The following is a 17,751-nucleotide window of genomic DNA, read 5'->3' as shown; positions in this document are numbered from 1 at the left end:
CACAAGCTCGCTCATTGTTAACCAAATCTAAGAGGATTCTATAACAGCATTGTGTTTCCTGATCAGTCATTGATCTTACTTTGAGTCTGAAGGTCCAGGTTCATTCCTGACGTCCGTAGAAGTGAGGGAGCCGATGCCACTCGTCGTAGTCGTACAGCTGGATGCTGGAGAGACTGGTCTCTGGTATTCACCTCTGGAATCATAAACAAATCACACAACACTGTGTCTGGCTCATACTGTATATTCATGATGAAGTCTTAATAACGTGATCACCAGCTCAGAATCAGAATCATCTTTATTATCACAGGTTTGCAGGTGTCACATTTGGGGGAAATTAGTTTTTGTACAAGCTCCATCGCGTTGTTGTTTCCAGAAAGGAGGAGATATCAAATAAAAAACAAACAGGGTATCTACACATAGTATATCCATCCTTACAGTATGTACAGTACATGATGTTTAGACATAAGGTGCATGAGCATAGCAGTGTGTATATACTGTCCATGGTGACATTAAGAAGAGTATCAGTGTGTTGAGATTAAGGTTCAGAGTATCAGCGCATGTTCAGGTTCAACCACATAGTCCACAAAAGGTAACTTTCTCTGGTAAAATCCACAGGTAAGTCCACGAGGAGGAGCAAAGGTCCAAGCCAGCCTGATGACAGGTGGTGGTCATGCCTTGTTCAGCAGTCCAGGGGCATTGCAAATGCTACACATGTTTGTAGTACCAGATTAAGTCAAATGGTCTTGTGAGTCATGTGACAATGACCAGGGTTTTGATATTCCATACCTTTTGCCTGTATGGCTTCAAAGAGTTGTGGCCAGAACCCACACAGCCCTGGGTAGGCCAACCCAAGACATGTGCTCTGAGGAGCACCCTTTTCTAGTACTGTAACAGTGATGCTGGGTGCAGAGGCAAGTTTCTATGAACACTGTTTTGTTGTGACCTCATTTATTATGCCTATTAGTCACGTGGAGGGATATTAGCCTAAGAACCTACCAGAAATGTGAAAACTCTCCTTACAAAGCACAATGATCTTCTTTATCAATATGCATTAAGAATATTGTTTTTCTTGAGTCTTAAGACGAAGCATTCATGTAATATGCTCTTTTTAGGACACATAATAAGTTGAATTTGAGTTTAATTTCAGCAATGTTCGGAATTCGCCAATCAGGATGGAATATGACAAATCTGACAGATCCGTCTAAATCACTGACTGACTGACTGACTGACTGACTGACTGACTGACTGACTGACTGACTGTGATTGAAAAGAGAAGGAAGAGGACTATCGTTCACTCACTGAACAAATCGATACGTTCACTATATGACGATTTGTGAGCGGGATATACTGAATAAACTAGAGGGTCTCTCGCTCCTTGACTGTGACAGCCTTTCTTCAGAGAATCTGATAGCTATATGACTATTGTAGAAAAGGCTTTCACATCATGCAGATTTGTTGGATAGGTTGCTATAGTTACGCAATATTAGGTCCGACCACGTCACTGAATGATTGGTACTCCATATATGGAGCTAACTGACATATCTAAGTCTGGCATCATAGATTCCATCTTTGGGTGGGACCGACATTGGGAATCCATATATGGATATGACTCGTAGCGACATCACCGGGATGACACACACTATTTTCATTCCTTTAAAAAAATACATCTATTTTTTTTTTGAAAAACGTTTTACATTTTTTATATATTTTTTTTTCATCTTTTGAAATAATTAAAAACTAAATGTAAGAAACAAAAAATAAAGGGTTATTTACTCGCGACCCTTAAAAATTGGTCCGCGACCCACATATAGGTCCCGACCCAGGGGCCTCATACTGGGGTTTGCCTAGGGCCTCCTGATCCCTAAGCACGGCCCTGGTCACGTGAGTTTATGTTAGTGCTTGATGCCTACACCCCACCTGTTCTCTATACCTACCTTTGTTAACCAGCTTGTGTGGTTTAATAAATACTTTAAGTTTATCCTGCATTCCTGCTCGTCTGCTTTTGGGTCCTGCCCACCACTCATTCCTGACAGGTTCAGAGTATCAGTGCATGTTCAGTTTCAACCAAAAAAGGTAACTTTCTCTGGTAAAACCCACAGGTAAGTCAACGAGGAGGAGCAATAGTCCAAGTGAAAAGAGTGTTGGCGGGTACGAGACGAAGTGAGCGGGAGGCTTCAACGTCGCCGCCTGCGCAACAAAACGGGCGCTCCCGAACTGTTCACACTGAGGCCGGCTCAAAGTCGAACTCAGACCATCCGCCGAACGCCGGAATAATAAAATAATATTATGATATATAATCAAAATAAACGCCCAATCCACAAGCTCGCTCATTGTTAACTAAATCTAAGAGGATTCTATAACAGCATTGTGTTTCCTGATCAGTGATTGATCTTACTTTGAGTCTGAAGGTCCAGGTTCATTCCTGACGTCCGTAGAAGTGAGGGAGCCGATGCCACTCGTCGTAGTCGTACAGCTGGATGCTGGAGAGACTGGTCTCTGGTATTCACCTCTGGAATCATAAACAAATAACACAACACTGTGTCTGTCTCATACTGTATATTCATGATGAAGTCTTAATAACGTGATCACCAGCTCAGAATCAGAATCATCTTTATTATCACAGGTTTGCAAGTGTCACATTTGGGGGAAATTTGTTGTTGTACAAGCTCCATCGTTTTAGTTGTTTCCAGAAAGGAGGAGATATCAAATAAAAAACAAACAGGGTATCTACACATAGTATATCCATCCTTACAGTATGTACAGTACATGATGTTTAGACATAAGGTTCATGAGCATAGCAGTGTGTATATACTGTCCATGGTGACATTAAGAAGAGTATCAGTGGGTTGAGATTAAGGTTCAGAGTATCAGCGCATGTTCAGGTTCAACCACATAGTCCACAAAAGGTAACTTTCTCTGGTAAAATCCACAGGTAAGTCCACGAGGAGGAGCAAAGGTCCAAGCCAGCCTGATGACAGGTGGTGGTCATGCCTTGTTCAGCAGTCCAGGGGCATTGCAAATGCTACAAATGTTTGTAGTAACAGATTAAGTCAAATGGTCTTGTGAGTCATGTGACAATGACCAGGGTTTTGATATTCCATACCTTTTGCCTGTATGGCTTCAAAGATGTGTGGCCAGAACCCACACAGCCCTGGGTAGGCCAACCCAAGACATGCGCTCTGAGGAGCACCCTTTTCTAGTACTGTAACAGTGATGCTGGGTGCAGAGGCAAGTTTCTATGAACACTGTTTTGTTGTGACCTCATTTATTATGCCTATTAGTCACGTGGAGGGATATTAGCCTAAGAACCTACCAGAAATGTGAAAACTCTCCTTACAAAGCACAATAATCTTCTTTATCAATATGCATTAAGAATATTGTTTTTTATTGAGTCTTAAGACGAAACATTCATGTAATATGCGTTTTTTTAGGCCACATAATAAGTTGAATTTGAATTTAATTTCAGCAATGTTCGGAATTTGCCAATCAGGATGGAATATGAAAAATCTGACAGATCCGTCTTTATCGCTGACTGACTGACTGACTGACTGACTGACAGACTGGCTGAGATTGAAAAGAGAAGGAAGAGGACTATCGTTCACTCACTGAACAAATATTTACGTTCACTATATGACTGACTTGTGAGCGGGATATACTGAATGAACTAGAAGGCGGTCTCTCGCTCCTTGACTGTGACAGTCTTTCTTCAGAAAATCTGATAGCTATATGACTATTGTAGAAAAGGCTTTCACATCATACAGATTTGTTGGATAGGTCATAGTTACGCGATACCAGGTCCGACCGCGTCACTGAATGCTTGGTACTCCATATATAGAGCTAACTGACATATCTAAGTCTGGCATCATAGATTCCATCTTTGGGCGGGACCGACATTGGGAATCCATATATGGATATGACTCGTAGCGACATCACCAGGATGACACACACACACACACACACACACACACACACACACACACACACACACACACACAGGCACACGCACACGCACACACCATAGCCAACAATATAAAAGGCAAGGGAAGTTAGATCAGATCCCACGATGACCCACAGCTGACCCACAAACCTTTCAGCAGGAGCTTACCATGTGCCATGGTACAGTATCTGGCCTTAAAACACAGATTCTATGGCGATTACAGAGACCTTCCTACTAATTATCTTCCTATCATTTAGGCAGGGAAGCAGGTGCACTCTGCTATTCTTTGGCTATTCAAAAATAGCTGATATACAAGCTCATAGCGCGGCATATGAGCTTGTAGATCTGCTTTTTTTGAAAAATCATGGAAATGTGTGCAAATCTTTACAAATGTCTTTTAAATCCCAACAGTTTTTTTAAACGTATGTTGCTATATGTGGTTTTCAAACTTTTCATGTCAAGGACCCCCAAAATGATATGTTTTGGTCACCAATCCACATCAAAATATGATGTTCCAGGGACCCCCCAGATGCAAAGATGTGAGTTAAAAATGTTGTTTAAAAATATATACATATGTATTCAAAGATTTGCACAAATGTTCAAGATTTTGCCTAAATTGCAGATCTACAAGCTCGTAGCACTCAGTGCCAGAGCTGGAAGGTCTGTTATTTTTGAATAGCCAAATAACCAAATAATCCTTATACAGAGATTAAATGTTGATTTTTGTATTTGCCGTAAACTAAACTTAAGTTTAGTTTTTTCTTTGCGACAGAATGTCCCCCCTCCCTCCTAAAGCAGAGCTAGGAAGTCCTGAGTGGGCAGGATTTCCATCGTACTCGTTTCCCCCGGAAACGATATTTTTTGACCAATCACAACACTCGTTTCATTCACGGAGAATGTTAACAGATTTGTAAAGCATCAACGTCATTTCCTTGGGCGGTACTTCTGCCAAATTCAACCGTTTCCGGTTGTCACTTCCTAGACAACCAACAGCCCAGGTCTTGCCCAGGGTGGCACACGTGTGAGGAATAGTGACATACGGTGCATTTTTTCCCCTTGAGTATAAAATCGAAAGGCAGAAGATAAAGTAATGTCAGAGATATAAGGTATTTTTTCCCCTTGAAAATAATGAAAGGCAGAAAATCACTGGAATGTGTCTGAATAGAAAAATTGCAAATAAGTAAAATATTTCTCTAACAGATTCACACACGCACGCACACACACACACACACACACACACACACACACACACACACACACACACACACACACACACACACACACACACCCGTTTCTATAGCAACCCGACACTGCCTGTGTGGATTAAGGCAGATCATTTAGCCTACTTGGACAGCATATGACAGAGAGACAGTGTGACACAAAGCTTTCAAAGAATTGAGCGACTCTGGGAAAAATGTCCGAGGTGAGAGAGTTCAGGGACAGGGTCCCGCAGCGAAAATAGCCGATCTACAAGCTCTCGTTGTAAGCTTGTAGATCGGCTATTTTCAACGTGCAACCTGTTGTATGCCGAAGTATAAATTGAGCTTAAATAAACTACAGTACAGTAGTGGGCCTACTGTACTGTAGTATTGTAAACAGTAGCCATTAGCCAACTGCTGTAATTGTCCAAAAACAACAGGGTAGGCAGACTAGTTTTTAATTATTTAAGTGTAACTACTTTTTATGTTCAGCAGCATTTGTTAATCACTTTAAGTATTCTAAAATAATAAGAGGAAAAGAGACATGTCATTTCTTTGTTACAATAAACTTACTGCTTTGATATACTATGTTACTGTATGTTTAAGTCTTTAGTATCTTACAGTACAGTATGTTGTCAGTTTACTGACTGCATATCATACTTGCATATGAGTGCAATAAATGTTGTGTTTCCTGATCAGTGATCTTACCTGTAGTCTGGTGGTCCAAGTTCATTGTTTAAGTCTGAAGAGCGTCCTGCAGACCTGCCACTCATCATAGACACATAGCTTTGTGCAGGAGATGCTGGTCTCTGAGTCTGGTTGTCACCTCTGGAATCATCACAATACAAAAACAATGTGTTTCTGGCTCATACATTCACCTCTGGAATCATCACAATACAAAAACAATGTGTTTCTGGCTCACACATTCACCTCTGGAATCATCACAATACAAAAACAATGTGTTTCTGGCTCATACATTCACCTCTGGAATCATCACAATACAAAAACAATGTGTTTCTGGCTCATACATTCACCTCTGGAATCATCACAATACAAAAACAATGTGTTTCTGGCTCATACATTCACCTCTGGAATCATCACAATACAAAAACAATGTGTTTCTGGCTCATACATTCCTGATGATAGTCTCTTTAACTAACACAATTAAAGTTTAGACTGATCCTACTTTGTTTGAGGGTCTGGTCACCCTACCTTTATAAACGGTTTCAATAAATCAAAGTTTATTTAAATAGCACGTTTCACACATCAAGTGCAATTCAATGTGCTTCACAGAATAGGTTTAAAAATAAAGATAAAAAACCTGCAGGATAACAACAAAATAGAGAAAAAAACATTTAGAATAGTAATAAGACTAGGAAAAACAAGATAATAAACAACTAGAAGAAGTGCTCCTCGGAGCACAGGTCTCCGCCAGGTCAGGTACGTTATTCTGGCCTCCTGGTGGCGCTATAATAGGCCAATGTGAAAAGAGTGCCATTTATTCTTAGGTCTTTCACGGCAATCAGACACTGCATTCATGATTTGAGGCATTTTGTTCCAAGAATGTGTTTTACTAAATTAGACCTGCTGGTGGCGCTATAACAGGCCAACGTGAATGTGAAAAGGGGGCCATTTCTTCCTCTGCCTAGTGTGAATCTGCATGCAAAATTTCACTGAAATTGTACACTGCGTTCATGTTTTGAGGCATTCTGTTCCAAACTGACCAATCCTGAAAACCTTGGAAGCCACTGTAAGCCAAGTAGGATGGAATATGAAATATCGGACAGATCCATCAGAATCACATGACTATGGAGATACTGTGTACCAATTTGTGTGATTTTTGGACACAATCTGAATGATTAATATCCAAAAATGTATCCAAAAAAAACTCCTGGTGGCGCTGTAAAAAGCAATTGTGAAAAATGCAGTGTAGATGTTTTTCCTTGGCCTCTAGGGAGTGTGCGTGCAAAGTTTCACGCAGATCGGTGCAGTTATACTTAAAAATGCAAATCAGCCAGTTATAGCGCCACCATGAGGCTGATTTGAAAAACTTTAAGTGGCATTTCTTCCTCTGCCTAGTGGGAATGTGCGTGTGCAATTTTATGGAAATGGCAAGCTGCGTTCATGATTTGAGGCAGTTTGTTCAAAACTAACCAATCCTGCAAACTTTGGAAGCCAACCTTAGCCAATGAGGATGGAATATGCGAAATTTAACAGATCCGGGTTGATCACATGACTATAGAGATACTGTGTACCGATTTGCATGACGTTTAGTTAAAAGCTGTAGGAGTAATGGGAAAAAATGGGTTTCGCACAAATCTGCCTCCTAGTGGCGCTATAACAGGCCCATGTGAAAAAATTGGGGCAGAGGTTCTGAATTGGCATCGAGGGAGTGTGTGTGCACAGTTTCGGAGCGACCGGGCCAACGGTGCTGGAGATTAGCTGGTAACACACAGACAGGACCCACACACACGAACGGACGGACGGACGGGGTGGAAAACATACTTTCTTGCCATGCCTTTCGGCCTGGCGGAGACAACAACAATGAAAACCAGTTTAGCTGGTTAACAACTACACTATTTGTCTACACCATTAGCATGTCACCCTACATTTACAAACAGAAAGAAATACATTATATTCCACATCGGAATTAAACAGCTACATTTATAAGTTATGAAAGCCATGTTTTCTCTTCTCTTTTGAAACAACCAACAGCAGTTGAACTTATGGCCCCTTTGTTTAATAACACTTATGGTTACTACATTGTGAACAAGCAGGTGACTTATGGTATCTATGTTTAATATCACTTATGGTTACTACATTGTGAACAAGCAGGTGAGGCAGGAGTACAGACTATTGTACCAGTCTTAACCCATTAAGGTCTGAGGTTAAGATTCTACAAATCTAAATCCCAACAGTTTTCTGAAAAAAACGTATGTTTCTATATCAGTGGTGCTCAAACGTTTTCATGTCAAGGACCCCCAACAAATGATAAGTATTTGGCCGCCGACCCCCATCTCAAAATATGTTGTTCCAGGGACCCCCCAGAAGCAAAGATTTGTGTAGAAAATGTTCGCTTTAAAACAATACATATATTCAAAGATTTGCACACATTTTCACAATTTCTCAAAAATAGCAGATCTACAAGCTCATAGCGCGGCACTCGGTGCCGCGCTATGAGCTTGTAGATCTAGCCGATCGATATAGCCAAAGTGTAAAATAATGCTTTTTAGCTCAAATCAAGAAGTGACACAGATGTGTTCCAGGTCTTAATGGGTAAAGGTGATTAAATTACAGCATGGATAATGACCAATATTCCAGTAAAACAAAAATATATATAATAATAATGATGTTGTTTTTAATCTGCAGGTTTGTAGGCATTAAAAAGCCCTGTCTGTGGAGCTGATATGGAAAACAACGTTCCTATATATAACTTTACCTTTGAAATCACAGCTTTAAACTGTCAATCCAGAACATAACAATACATCCCTGATAAAGAACTAGTATAGTTCATTACAGTTTAATGTGATATTGCATTGTCAGGGGGTCACATTAGTTTCACTCAATGTCTAAATGTAGTTTAACTTATTGTCAAAAAGCCATATATGCCAAAAAAAAATAAACAAATAAACACATGGGCTCCCTTGCACTTCAGTCAGGGTATTTTATCTTAATTTCTCACCTGAAAATGTATTTGGAAGTCAATTGAAATCTCAGGAATGAAAATTGGACAAATTTTGCATGACTTTTTGACAATAATTGGTGGACATCTTGGATTGATGCCAATTAAACATATTTCCGCAAGTAAGATTTCATAGGACTTTTAATGTTGTTCTGACGACTTAATAGAAATGGTCTGGGAATAAAAACATTCTGTGATTTTTTTATTTTGAGGTCCAAAATGAGCTTGTTTTCCTGGACTAATAGTCATTAATCTGGATTTGCTCATCAGATATAACATTACTTATAAGTAGAGGCCCAGACTCTCAACTCGTCAATCTTTAGAAAAAACACTTATAATATTAAAATGGATAACTTTTAAACCTTTGACTGTATTAATACTTTAAATCAAAAACCAACTAACCATAAAAAGCATAATGCCAAAAGGGCAAAAACAAAATGCAGGCTCTGTCTGCCTATAAACTACTGCATGCTATGAGAGGAGTGACACTTTAACAAGGATAGGAACGATAATAAAACTAAGCATTATCAAATTAAACCCGAAATGTTTAGTTTATTTTATCTCTCCATGTTTCATTTCACCTTTTTAATTGTCGGCATGGCGAGAGAGTATGTTTTACCCCCTGTCCGTCCGTCCGTCCGTCATTCGATCTGTCTGTGTACAGCTAATCTCCGGCACCGTTGGCTTGCTCGCAGCGAAACTGTGCACACACACTCCCTGGATACCAGAGCAGAACCTCTGCCCCAAATTTTCACATGGGCCTGTTATAGCACCACCAGGAGGCCGATTGGTGCAAAACACATTTCTTGACAGTTATCCTACAGATTTTGTCCAAACAGCACGCAAATCGGTACACAGTATCTCTATAGTCATTAAACAAAACTGGTGTTTCAGATTTTTCATATTCCATCCTGATTGGCTAAAAATGGCTTCCAAAGTTTACAGGACTGCTCCGTTTTGAACAAAATGCCTCAAATCATGAACACACCATGCAATTTCCGTGAAATTTTGCACGCACATTCCCACTACGTAAAGGAAGAAATGCTACTTGAAAATTTTAAAATCAGCCTCATGGTGGCGCTATAACAGACCAATTTGTGTTTCTGCCTATAACTGTACCGATCTGTGTAAAACTTTGTATGCACACTCTCTAGAGGTCAAGGAAAAACCTTTGCCCTGTATTTTTCACATCTGCCTTTTATAGCGCCACCAGGAGGCCGACTTATGTAAAACACATTTTTTGATTGTAAGCCTTCAGATTTTATCCAAATTTCACCAAAATTGGTACACATGATCTCTATAGTCATGTGATCAAGAAGGATCTGTTAGATGTTTCATAGTCCATCCTGATTGACAAAAATGTACATCTAAAGTTTGCAGGAGTGGCCCGTTTTGAACAAAATGCCGCAAATCATGAACGCAGGGTCCGATTGCAGTGAAACTTTGCTCGCACATTCGCATTACGTTGAGGAACAAATGCCACCATTTTAACATTGCCCTATTATAGCGCCACCTTGAGGCCAATTTTTGCAACAGTTTTCTTTTTTATATTACTCCTACAAATTGTGTCCAATCATCATGCAAATCGGTACCCATTATCTCTATAGTCAAGTGGTCAAGATGGTTCCGTTCGATTTTTCATATTACATCCTGATTGCCGAATTCCGAACATTGCTGCCCCACAATAACTTACCTGACCTGGTGGAGACCTGTGCTCCGAGGAGCACTTTTTCTAGTTCCTCATCTTTCTCTTCATTTTCCTCTCTCTCCCCCTCCTCCTCATCCCCCTTTTCAATCCCCTAATTTTATATCATAATCATCACCAGTATACAGACTTCCAGTAGAAGCAGAGATCTTACCTTGAGTCTGGTGGTGTGTCTTCATTGCTGGCTGCTGGAGACTCTGTTCCCTCCTCCACTCTGTCCCCACACACTTTAAGAACATCTATGATGCATATGAGCAGAGAGACCTCCAATAAGACAAACTACTGAGTGTGTGTGTGTGTGTGTGTGTGTGTGTGTGTGTGTGTGTGTGTGTGTGTGTGTGTGTGTGTGTGTGTGTGTGTGTGTGTGTGTGTGTGTGTGTGTGTGCCACTGTATTAGGTACGCCTTTCCAACTGCACGTTAACGCAACATTCAAATCGGCCAATTGCATTGCAGTAACTCAATGCATTTAGCAAATGATCTGCTGCAGTTCAAAGCATCAGAATGGGGAAGAAAGGTGATTTAAGTGACTTTGAACGTGTCATGGTTGTTGGTGCCAAACGGGCTGGTTTGAGTATTTCAGAAACTGATGATCTTCACGACTTTTCACACACAACCATCTCTAGGGTTTACATAGAATGGTCAGGGGGGGGGGGATGGGGGGGGCTGGTAGCAACTCAAAGAACCACTTGTTACAGTTGAGTTAAGCAGCAGAAGAGCATCTCTGATCACAGGTCAAACCTTGAGGCAGATGGACTACAGCAGCACAACACCAGGAGACTTTCCTGTCAGCTATAAGAACAGGAGACTGAGGACACTATTCACACAGACTATAAGAACAGGAGACTGAGGACACTATTCACACAGACTATAAGAACAGGAGACTGAGGACACTATTCACTCAGACTATAAGAACAGGAGACTGAGGACACTATTCACACAGACTATAAGAACAGGAGACTGAGGACACTATTCACACAGACTATAAGAACAGGAGACTGAGGACACTATTCACTCAGGCTATAAGAACAGGAGACTGAGGACACTATTCACACAGACTATAAGAACAGGAGACTGAGGACACTATTCACTCAGACTATAAGAACAGGAGACTGAGGACACTATTCACTCAGACTATAAGAACAGGAGACTGAGGACACTATTCACACAGACTATAAGAACAGGAGACTGAGGACACTATTCACACAGACTATAAGAACAGGAGACTGAGGACACTATTCACACAGACTATAAGAACAGGAGACTGAGGACACTATTCACTCAGGCTATAAGAACAGGAGACTGAGGCTACTATTAACACAGGCTATAAGAACAGGAGACTGAGGATACTATTCACACAGGATATAAGAACAGGAGACTGAGGCTACTATTCACTCAGGCTATAAGAACAGGAGACTGAGGACACTATTCACTCAGGCTATAAGAACAGGAGACTGAGGACACTATTCACACAGGCTATAAGAACAGGAGACTGAGGATACTATTCACTCAGGCTATAAGAACAGGAGACTGAGGACACTATTCACACAGGCTATAAGAACAGGAGACTGAGGATACTATTCACACAGGCTATAAGAACAGGAGACTGAGGATACTATTCACTCAGGCTATAAGAACAGGAGACTGAGGACACTATTCACTCAGGCTATAAGAACAGGAGACTGAGGACACTATTCACACAGGCTATAAGAACAGGAGACTGAGGACACTATTCACACAGGCTATAAGAACAGGAGACTGAGGACACTATTCACACAGGCTATAAGAACAGGAGACTGAGGACACTATTCACACAGGCTATAAGAACAGGAGACTGAGGACACTATTCACTCAGGCTATAAGAACAGGAGACTGAGGACACTATTCACAGAGGCTATAAGAACAGGAGACTGAGGACACTATTCACTCAGGCTATAAGAACAGGAGACTGAGGACACTATTCACTCAGGCTCACCCACAACTGGACAATAGAAGATTGGAAAAAAAAACATTGCCTGGTCTGATGACTCAATTTCTGCTGCGAAATTCAGAGGGTAGGGTCAGAATTAGACTTCTGAAATAATGGATCCATCCTGCCTCGTATCAACAGCTCAGGCCACGTTCAAAGTCACTTAAATCACCTTCTTCCTGGTTCTGATGCTCGGTTTGAACGTCAGCAGTTCATCCTGACCATAATGTGCTCTCTAACTTCATAGAGTTACTACTAAGTGACCATGTGTGCTCTCTAACTTCATAGAGTTACTACTAAGTGACCATGTGTGCTCTCTAACTTCATAGAGTTACTACTAAGTGACCATGTGTGCTCTCTGACTTCATAGAGTTACTACTAAGTGACCATGTGTGCTCTCTGACTTCATAGAGTTACTACTAAGTGACCATGTGTGCTCTCTGACTTCATAGAGTTACTACTAAGTGATTGACTTTTTGTGATGAAATGTGTGTAAACATGCATTTGGACAGGCATACCTGATAAAGTGACAGGTATAAACGGTATATATGAACGTTTTTACGAGAGCACAGCGAGGTAAACCAGCAAGCTGATAATATGAGTGTGCACAGAGCGTGTCATCTATGCCAGTACAAGGTAGAACACACAAGACACAGAGGTTAAACACTTTGTCCACCAACTACTTGGTAGTTGTGCAGTTCACAGTGCAGATCTACAAACTTATAGACCACAAGGTAAGTACAGAATACAGACTGCATCCGGCGCGCCATGGAGAAGGCACGCGCTGGTACGAGCTCCGTAACACCGCAACGTCTTTCCCTCTTTTTAGTATTTTTTAGCCTTTTCTTTTTCTCCTACACCGTCGGGTGCCTAAGGAGTTATGATAGACAAGCACTTATGGACATCAGAAAAGCGATTGCACATAGAATTTCGGACTTTTTTACCGAAAAACCTCCACCCGGCTGGGTGGGGGGAGGGGATCCCTTTGTCCCTGGAACAACAACAACGCAGAAGCGACGCAAACGCAAACGGCGACCCGGCCGTCGCGGAAGGAGAGCAGGCGTCCTCGTTAAAACAACAAAACGTGGATATAAACCTGCACTGCCTTCAATCCTGCTAGCGAACGTTAGATCTCTGTGTGAATCTAGAACAGTGACCACGATGGACGACTTACTGGCGCGCGTTAAGTATAACACCGAGACGAGGAATACGTGCTGTGTTGTGCTAACGGAGACATGGCTAACGGAGCTAGCATCTGATTCTTCCATCACTCCTCCTGGCTTCACCGCGTACAGGAAAGACAGAGACGCTGTACTGAGCGGTAAGCAACGTGGAGGGGGAGTTTGTGCCCTTATCAACAACAACTGGTGCAAAGATGTTAAAATCCTAGATAGCCACTGTTCACCAGACCTAGAACATTTAATCATAGGCTGTCGTCCTTTCTACCTACCACGTGACTTCAGCATTGTGATTGTAGCCGTTGTTTACATTCATCCTGGAGCTAACAAGGACACAGCCATGAGGGAATTACACCAGGCTATCAGTGCACAAGAAAATCGTCACCCGGACTGCGCAGCCATCTGCCTAGGCGACTTTAACAGGACAGACCTAAAAAAGGTATTTCCCAAATTCCACCAGCACGTCACCTGCAGTACCCGTGGTGACAATATTCTTGACCACTGCTACACGCCCTTCAAGGATGGATACAAAGCCCTCCGCCGCCCACCGCTAGGAAGCTCTGACCACCACGCCATCCAGCTGCTACCTGCCTACAAACAGAGGCTAAAAAGGGAGCCGGTCGTTGAGAAGGAAATCCGAATCTGGTCCGAGGACACAGACGCTATGCTACAATCCTGTTTCTACCAGACTGACTGGGGGATGTTTAAGAACGCCGCTGGGAATAACATCAACGAACTCTCAGACTCAGTCACTGGCTTTATCAGTAAGTGCATAGACGACATAGTCCCAAAAAAGACAGTTCGGATCTATCCCAATCAGAAACCATGGATGAACAGCGAAGTACGTGTACACATGCACGCACGGGATGCTGGTTTCAAATCTGGCGACGTGGAAACGCGTAACACGACGCGCGCGGCCCTAAACAGCGCCATCAGGAAAGCGAAAAAGGCCTACACTGAAAAGATGCAAGACCAACTCAGCAATGGCAACATCAGGAGCACGTGGCAGGCGGTACACACCTTGACAGACTGCAAAACAAGAACCAGAAGCGAGGTGAACCCGCCTGCCTCCCTCCCCAACGAACTGAACACTTTCTATGGCCGGTTTGAGATCAGCTCCAACCGCGGCAGCCAAGCGGGGGCATCAGCAACACCAGCAGAGGAGAACCCTCTAATCATCTCGGAGAGAGAAGTGCGTACAGCCTTTGCACGGGTCAACATCCACAAGGCAGCCGGACCTGATGGAATCCCAGGCCGGGTCCTTAAGGCATGTGCAGACCAGCTGGCGGGTGTCTTCGCTGACATCTTTAACCTCTCCCTCTCCCAGGCTGTGGTCCCTGCAGGGTTCAAAATGTCAACCATTGTGCCCATTCCCAAAAAGGCCAGAGTGACATGCCTGAATGACTGGAGACCTGTCGCTCTCACCCCGATCGTCAGCAAGTGCTTCGAGAAACTGGTGAGGGAATACATCAGCTCCACGCTACCTGCCTCGCTGGATCCGTGGCAGTATGCATACCGCAAAAACAGATCCACCGACGACGCTATTGCCATGGCTCTCCACACCGTCCTCTCGCACATGGACAACAAGCTGCTGAAGGACAAATATGTACGTATGCTGTTCGTGGACTACAGCTCAGCATTCAACACCATTGTCCCAGCAATACTTGACAAAAAGCTCAGAGACCTAGGGCTACACCCAAGCATGTGCGACTGGATACAGGACTTCCTGTCCAACCGACATCAGGTGGTGAGAATGGGCAGCATCACATCTGACCCCCTGACCCTCAACACCGGAGCACCCCAGGGATGCGTGCTGAGCCCTCTCCTCTACTCCCTGTACACGTATGACTGCATAGCCACACATGTCTCCAACACCATCATAAAGTACGCGGACGACACGACAGTGATAGGCCGAATCGTAAACAACGACGAGTCTGACTACAGAGACGAGATCAACTCACTGGCGCTCTGGTGCCGGGAGAACAACCTCGCTCTCAACGTCGACAAGACCAAAGAACTGATCGTGGACTTCAGGAGGCCGCGGAGAGACCATGCGCCCATCCTCATCGACGGTGCTGCAGTGGAAAGGGTCAGCAAGTTCAAGTTCCTCGGAGTACACATCGAGGAGGACCTTAAGTGGGAGACGCACACCACACACGTGAAGAAAAAGGCTCAGCAGAGACTGTACTGGCTCCGCCGCCTGAATAAGCTTGGAGTAGGACAGCGCATCCTCAAGCTGTACTACAACAGTTCGGTTGAAGGCGTCCTAACAGGCTGCATCACGGCCTGGTACGGGAACTGCACTGCCCGAGAGAAGATCAACCTACAGCGAGTAGTGCGATCGGCAGAGCGGATAATGGGAAGCGACCTCCCAGCGCTTCAGGATCTGTACAAGAAGCGGTGCGTGGTCAAAGCCAAGCGCATCATCAAGGACAAGTACCACCCTAGTCACAGACTGTTCAGAACCCTACAACGACCGCGACCGGGCAAAGCAAAGCAAAGCAAAGCAAAGCAAAGCAAAGCAAAGTTTGTTGTTTACCCAGGGTGTCGGACTAAGCACGAAGCTTGTTTCCAGCCGGACCCTGCATGGAAGCCTTGCTCAAGGGCTATTCAGCGGTGATTCATGATTGATGTGATGAATTGGGGAATCGAACTAGGGACCTTCCGGTATCAAGGCCGCCCCTCTAACCACTAGGCCACCGCTGCCACTGAAGACCAAGGCAAGGGCAAGGGGACCTATCGCAGTATCAAGAGTTCCACCACCAGGTTCTGGAATAGTTTTAACCCGGCTGCTGTCAGAATGCTGAATGAAGCATGAGCCCCTTTCCAGCAGCCTGACAATAGGCGGTACTGCCCAGCTGGCTGCAGACTTTTCTGGCCCTTCCTGAACACACCTGTGGATTATTATACCAGGAAATGACTTGGACTTATGAGGAATCATACCAGCGGGAAAAAAACCCTTTAAGTGTACAGTTTGTGACAAAAGCTTTAGTCAATGCTAATCTTAAGAAACACATGTTGATACACACAGGAGAAAGGGCTTTAATTGTACTCTTTGTGGCAAAAGCTTTAGTCAATGCTAAAGATTACTTTTTGTTGCTCTCCTTCATGGAGCTACTTGCGGATTATACCAGGGTCAGTCCACCTTAGGTGAACACGCACTGACCCTCTGCACCTTAATCCCCATGTATAACTTTTTTTTATTTATTTTTTTATTACTGCGCTCTTTTCTCTCTAAGCACCTTAGCGTCTATAAGTATATCATGCACAGTATACATACATTGCTGCTATGCTCAGGCACCTTAGTTTGTCTCTTATCTCAGGTACTTTGTAAATATGTAGATAACTTGTTTTTGGCCTTCTATTGTTCTCTGTTGATCTCCTTCCCACTTAACCCCCTACCCCTCTTCTTTTTCTCTCTCCCCACTCTTCTTTCTACGGAATTTAACGTTGCGATGGGAGTGATGTACAAAAACGAATTTCACCCACTTTTTTACCTTGTAAACCTGTGATGTGACAATAAACCTGATTCTGATTCTGACAGTGCAGATCTACAATCTTGTAGATCTGCGATACATAATAAATGCACAGCTTCCAGGTGGAAAACTCAATTCTTTCTTTTTTCACTTGTAGCTGTGATCTTACTTTGAGTGTGTTTTGGCTTCAAGGGTTCTTGATCCGCTGGTTCCCCCTTCTCTCTGTCCTCAGGGACATCCAGCTCCTTCCCTCTGTCCACAGGGACATCCAGCTCCTTCCCTCTGTCCTCAGGGACATCCAGCTCCTTCCCTCTGTCCACAGGGACATCCAGCTCCTTCCCTCTGTCCACAGGGACATCCAGCTCCTTCCCTCTGTCCACAGGGACATCCAGCTCCTTCTCTCTGTCCACAGGGACATCCAGCTCCGGGTCTGTAAGGACATAAATGATGCAGATCAGAGAGACCACAAATAACAAAACAAAAAACAAGAAGAAGGAAGAATTGGAAACAAAACAAAGATTAAATGCATCAGCTTTATTATCCGTCTGAAACACGCTCTCTGAAAATGTCACACAATAATCCTTCCACGCAAGTTATCGTAAAAACA

The 17,751-nt window shown here is 43.2% G+C and overlaps 1 protein-coding gene across 1 annotated transcript in view; it reads right to left on the bottom strand.

Moving 5' to 3' along the window:
* Positions 1 to 17,751, bottom strand: part of LOC311045024 (uncharacterized protein) — a 120,244-nt gene that overhangs the window by 88,451 nt on the left and 14,042 nt on the right. The window contains exons 4-8 of the mRNA XM_084056835.1: positions 17,314 to 17,574; positions 10,678 to 10,762; positions 5,845 to 5,964; positions 2,396 to 2,509; positions 80 to 193 (exon numbers count right to left, since the gene is read on the bottom strand). Of these exons, the coding sequence (XP_083912961.1) occupies positions 80 to 193; positions 2,396 to 2,509; positions 5,845 to 5,964; positions 10,678 to 10,762; positions 17,314 to 17,574 (694 nt within the window). The remainder of the gene's footprint in view (positions 1 to 79; positions 194 to 2,395; positions 2,510 to 5,844; positions 5,965 to 10,677; positions 10,763 to 17,313; positions 17,575 to 17,751) is intronic.

The sequence above is a fragment of the Gymnoscopelus microlampas genome (genome assembly GCF_963454915.1).
Source record: "Gymnoscopelus microlampas genome assembly, chromosome: 1".
NCBI classification, from domain to species: domain Eukaryota; kingdom Metazoa; phylum Chordata; class Actinopteri; order Myctophiformes; family Myctophidae; genus Gymnoscopelus; species Gymnoscopelus microlampas.
The sequence above is the reverse complement of the archived record's forward strand: the minus strand, read 5'-3'. Positions and strand labels throughout refer to the sequence as shown.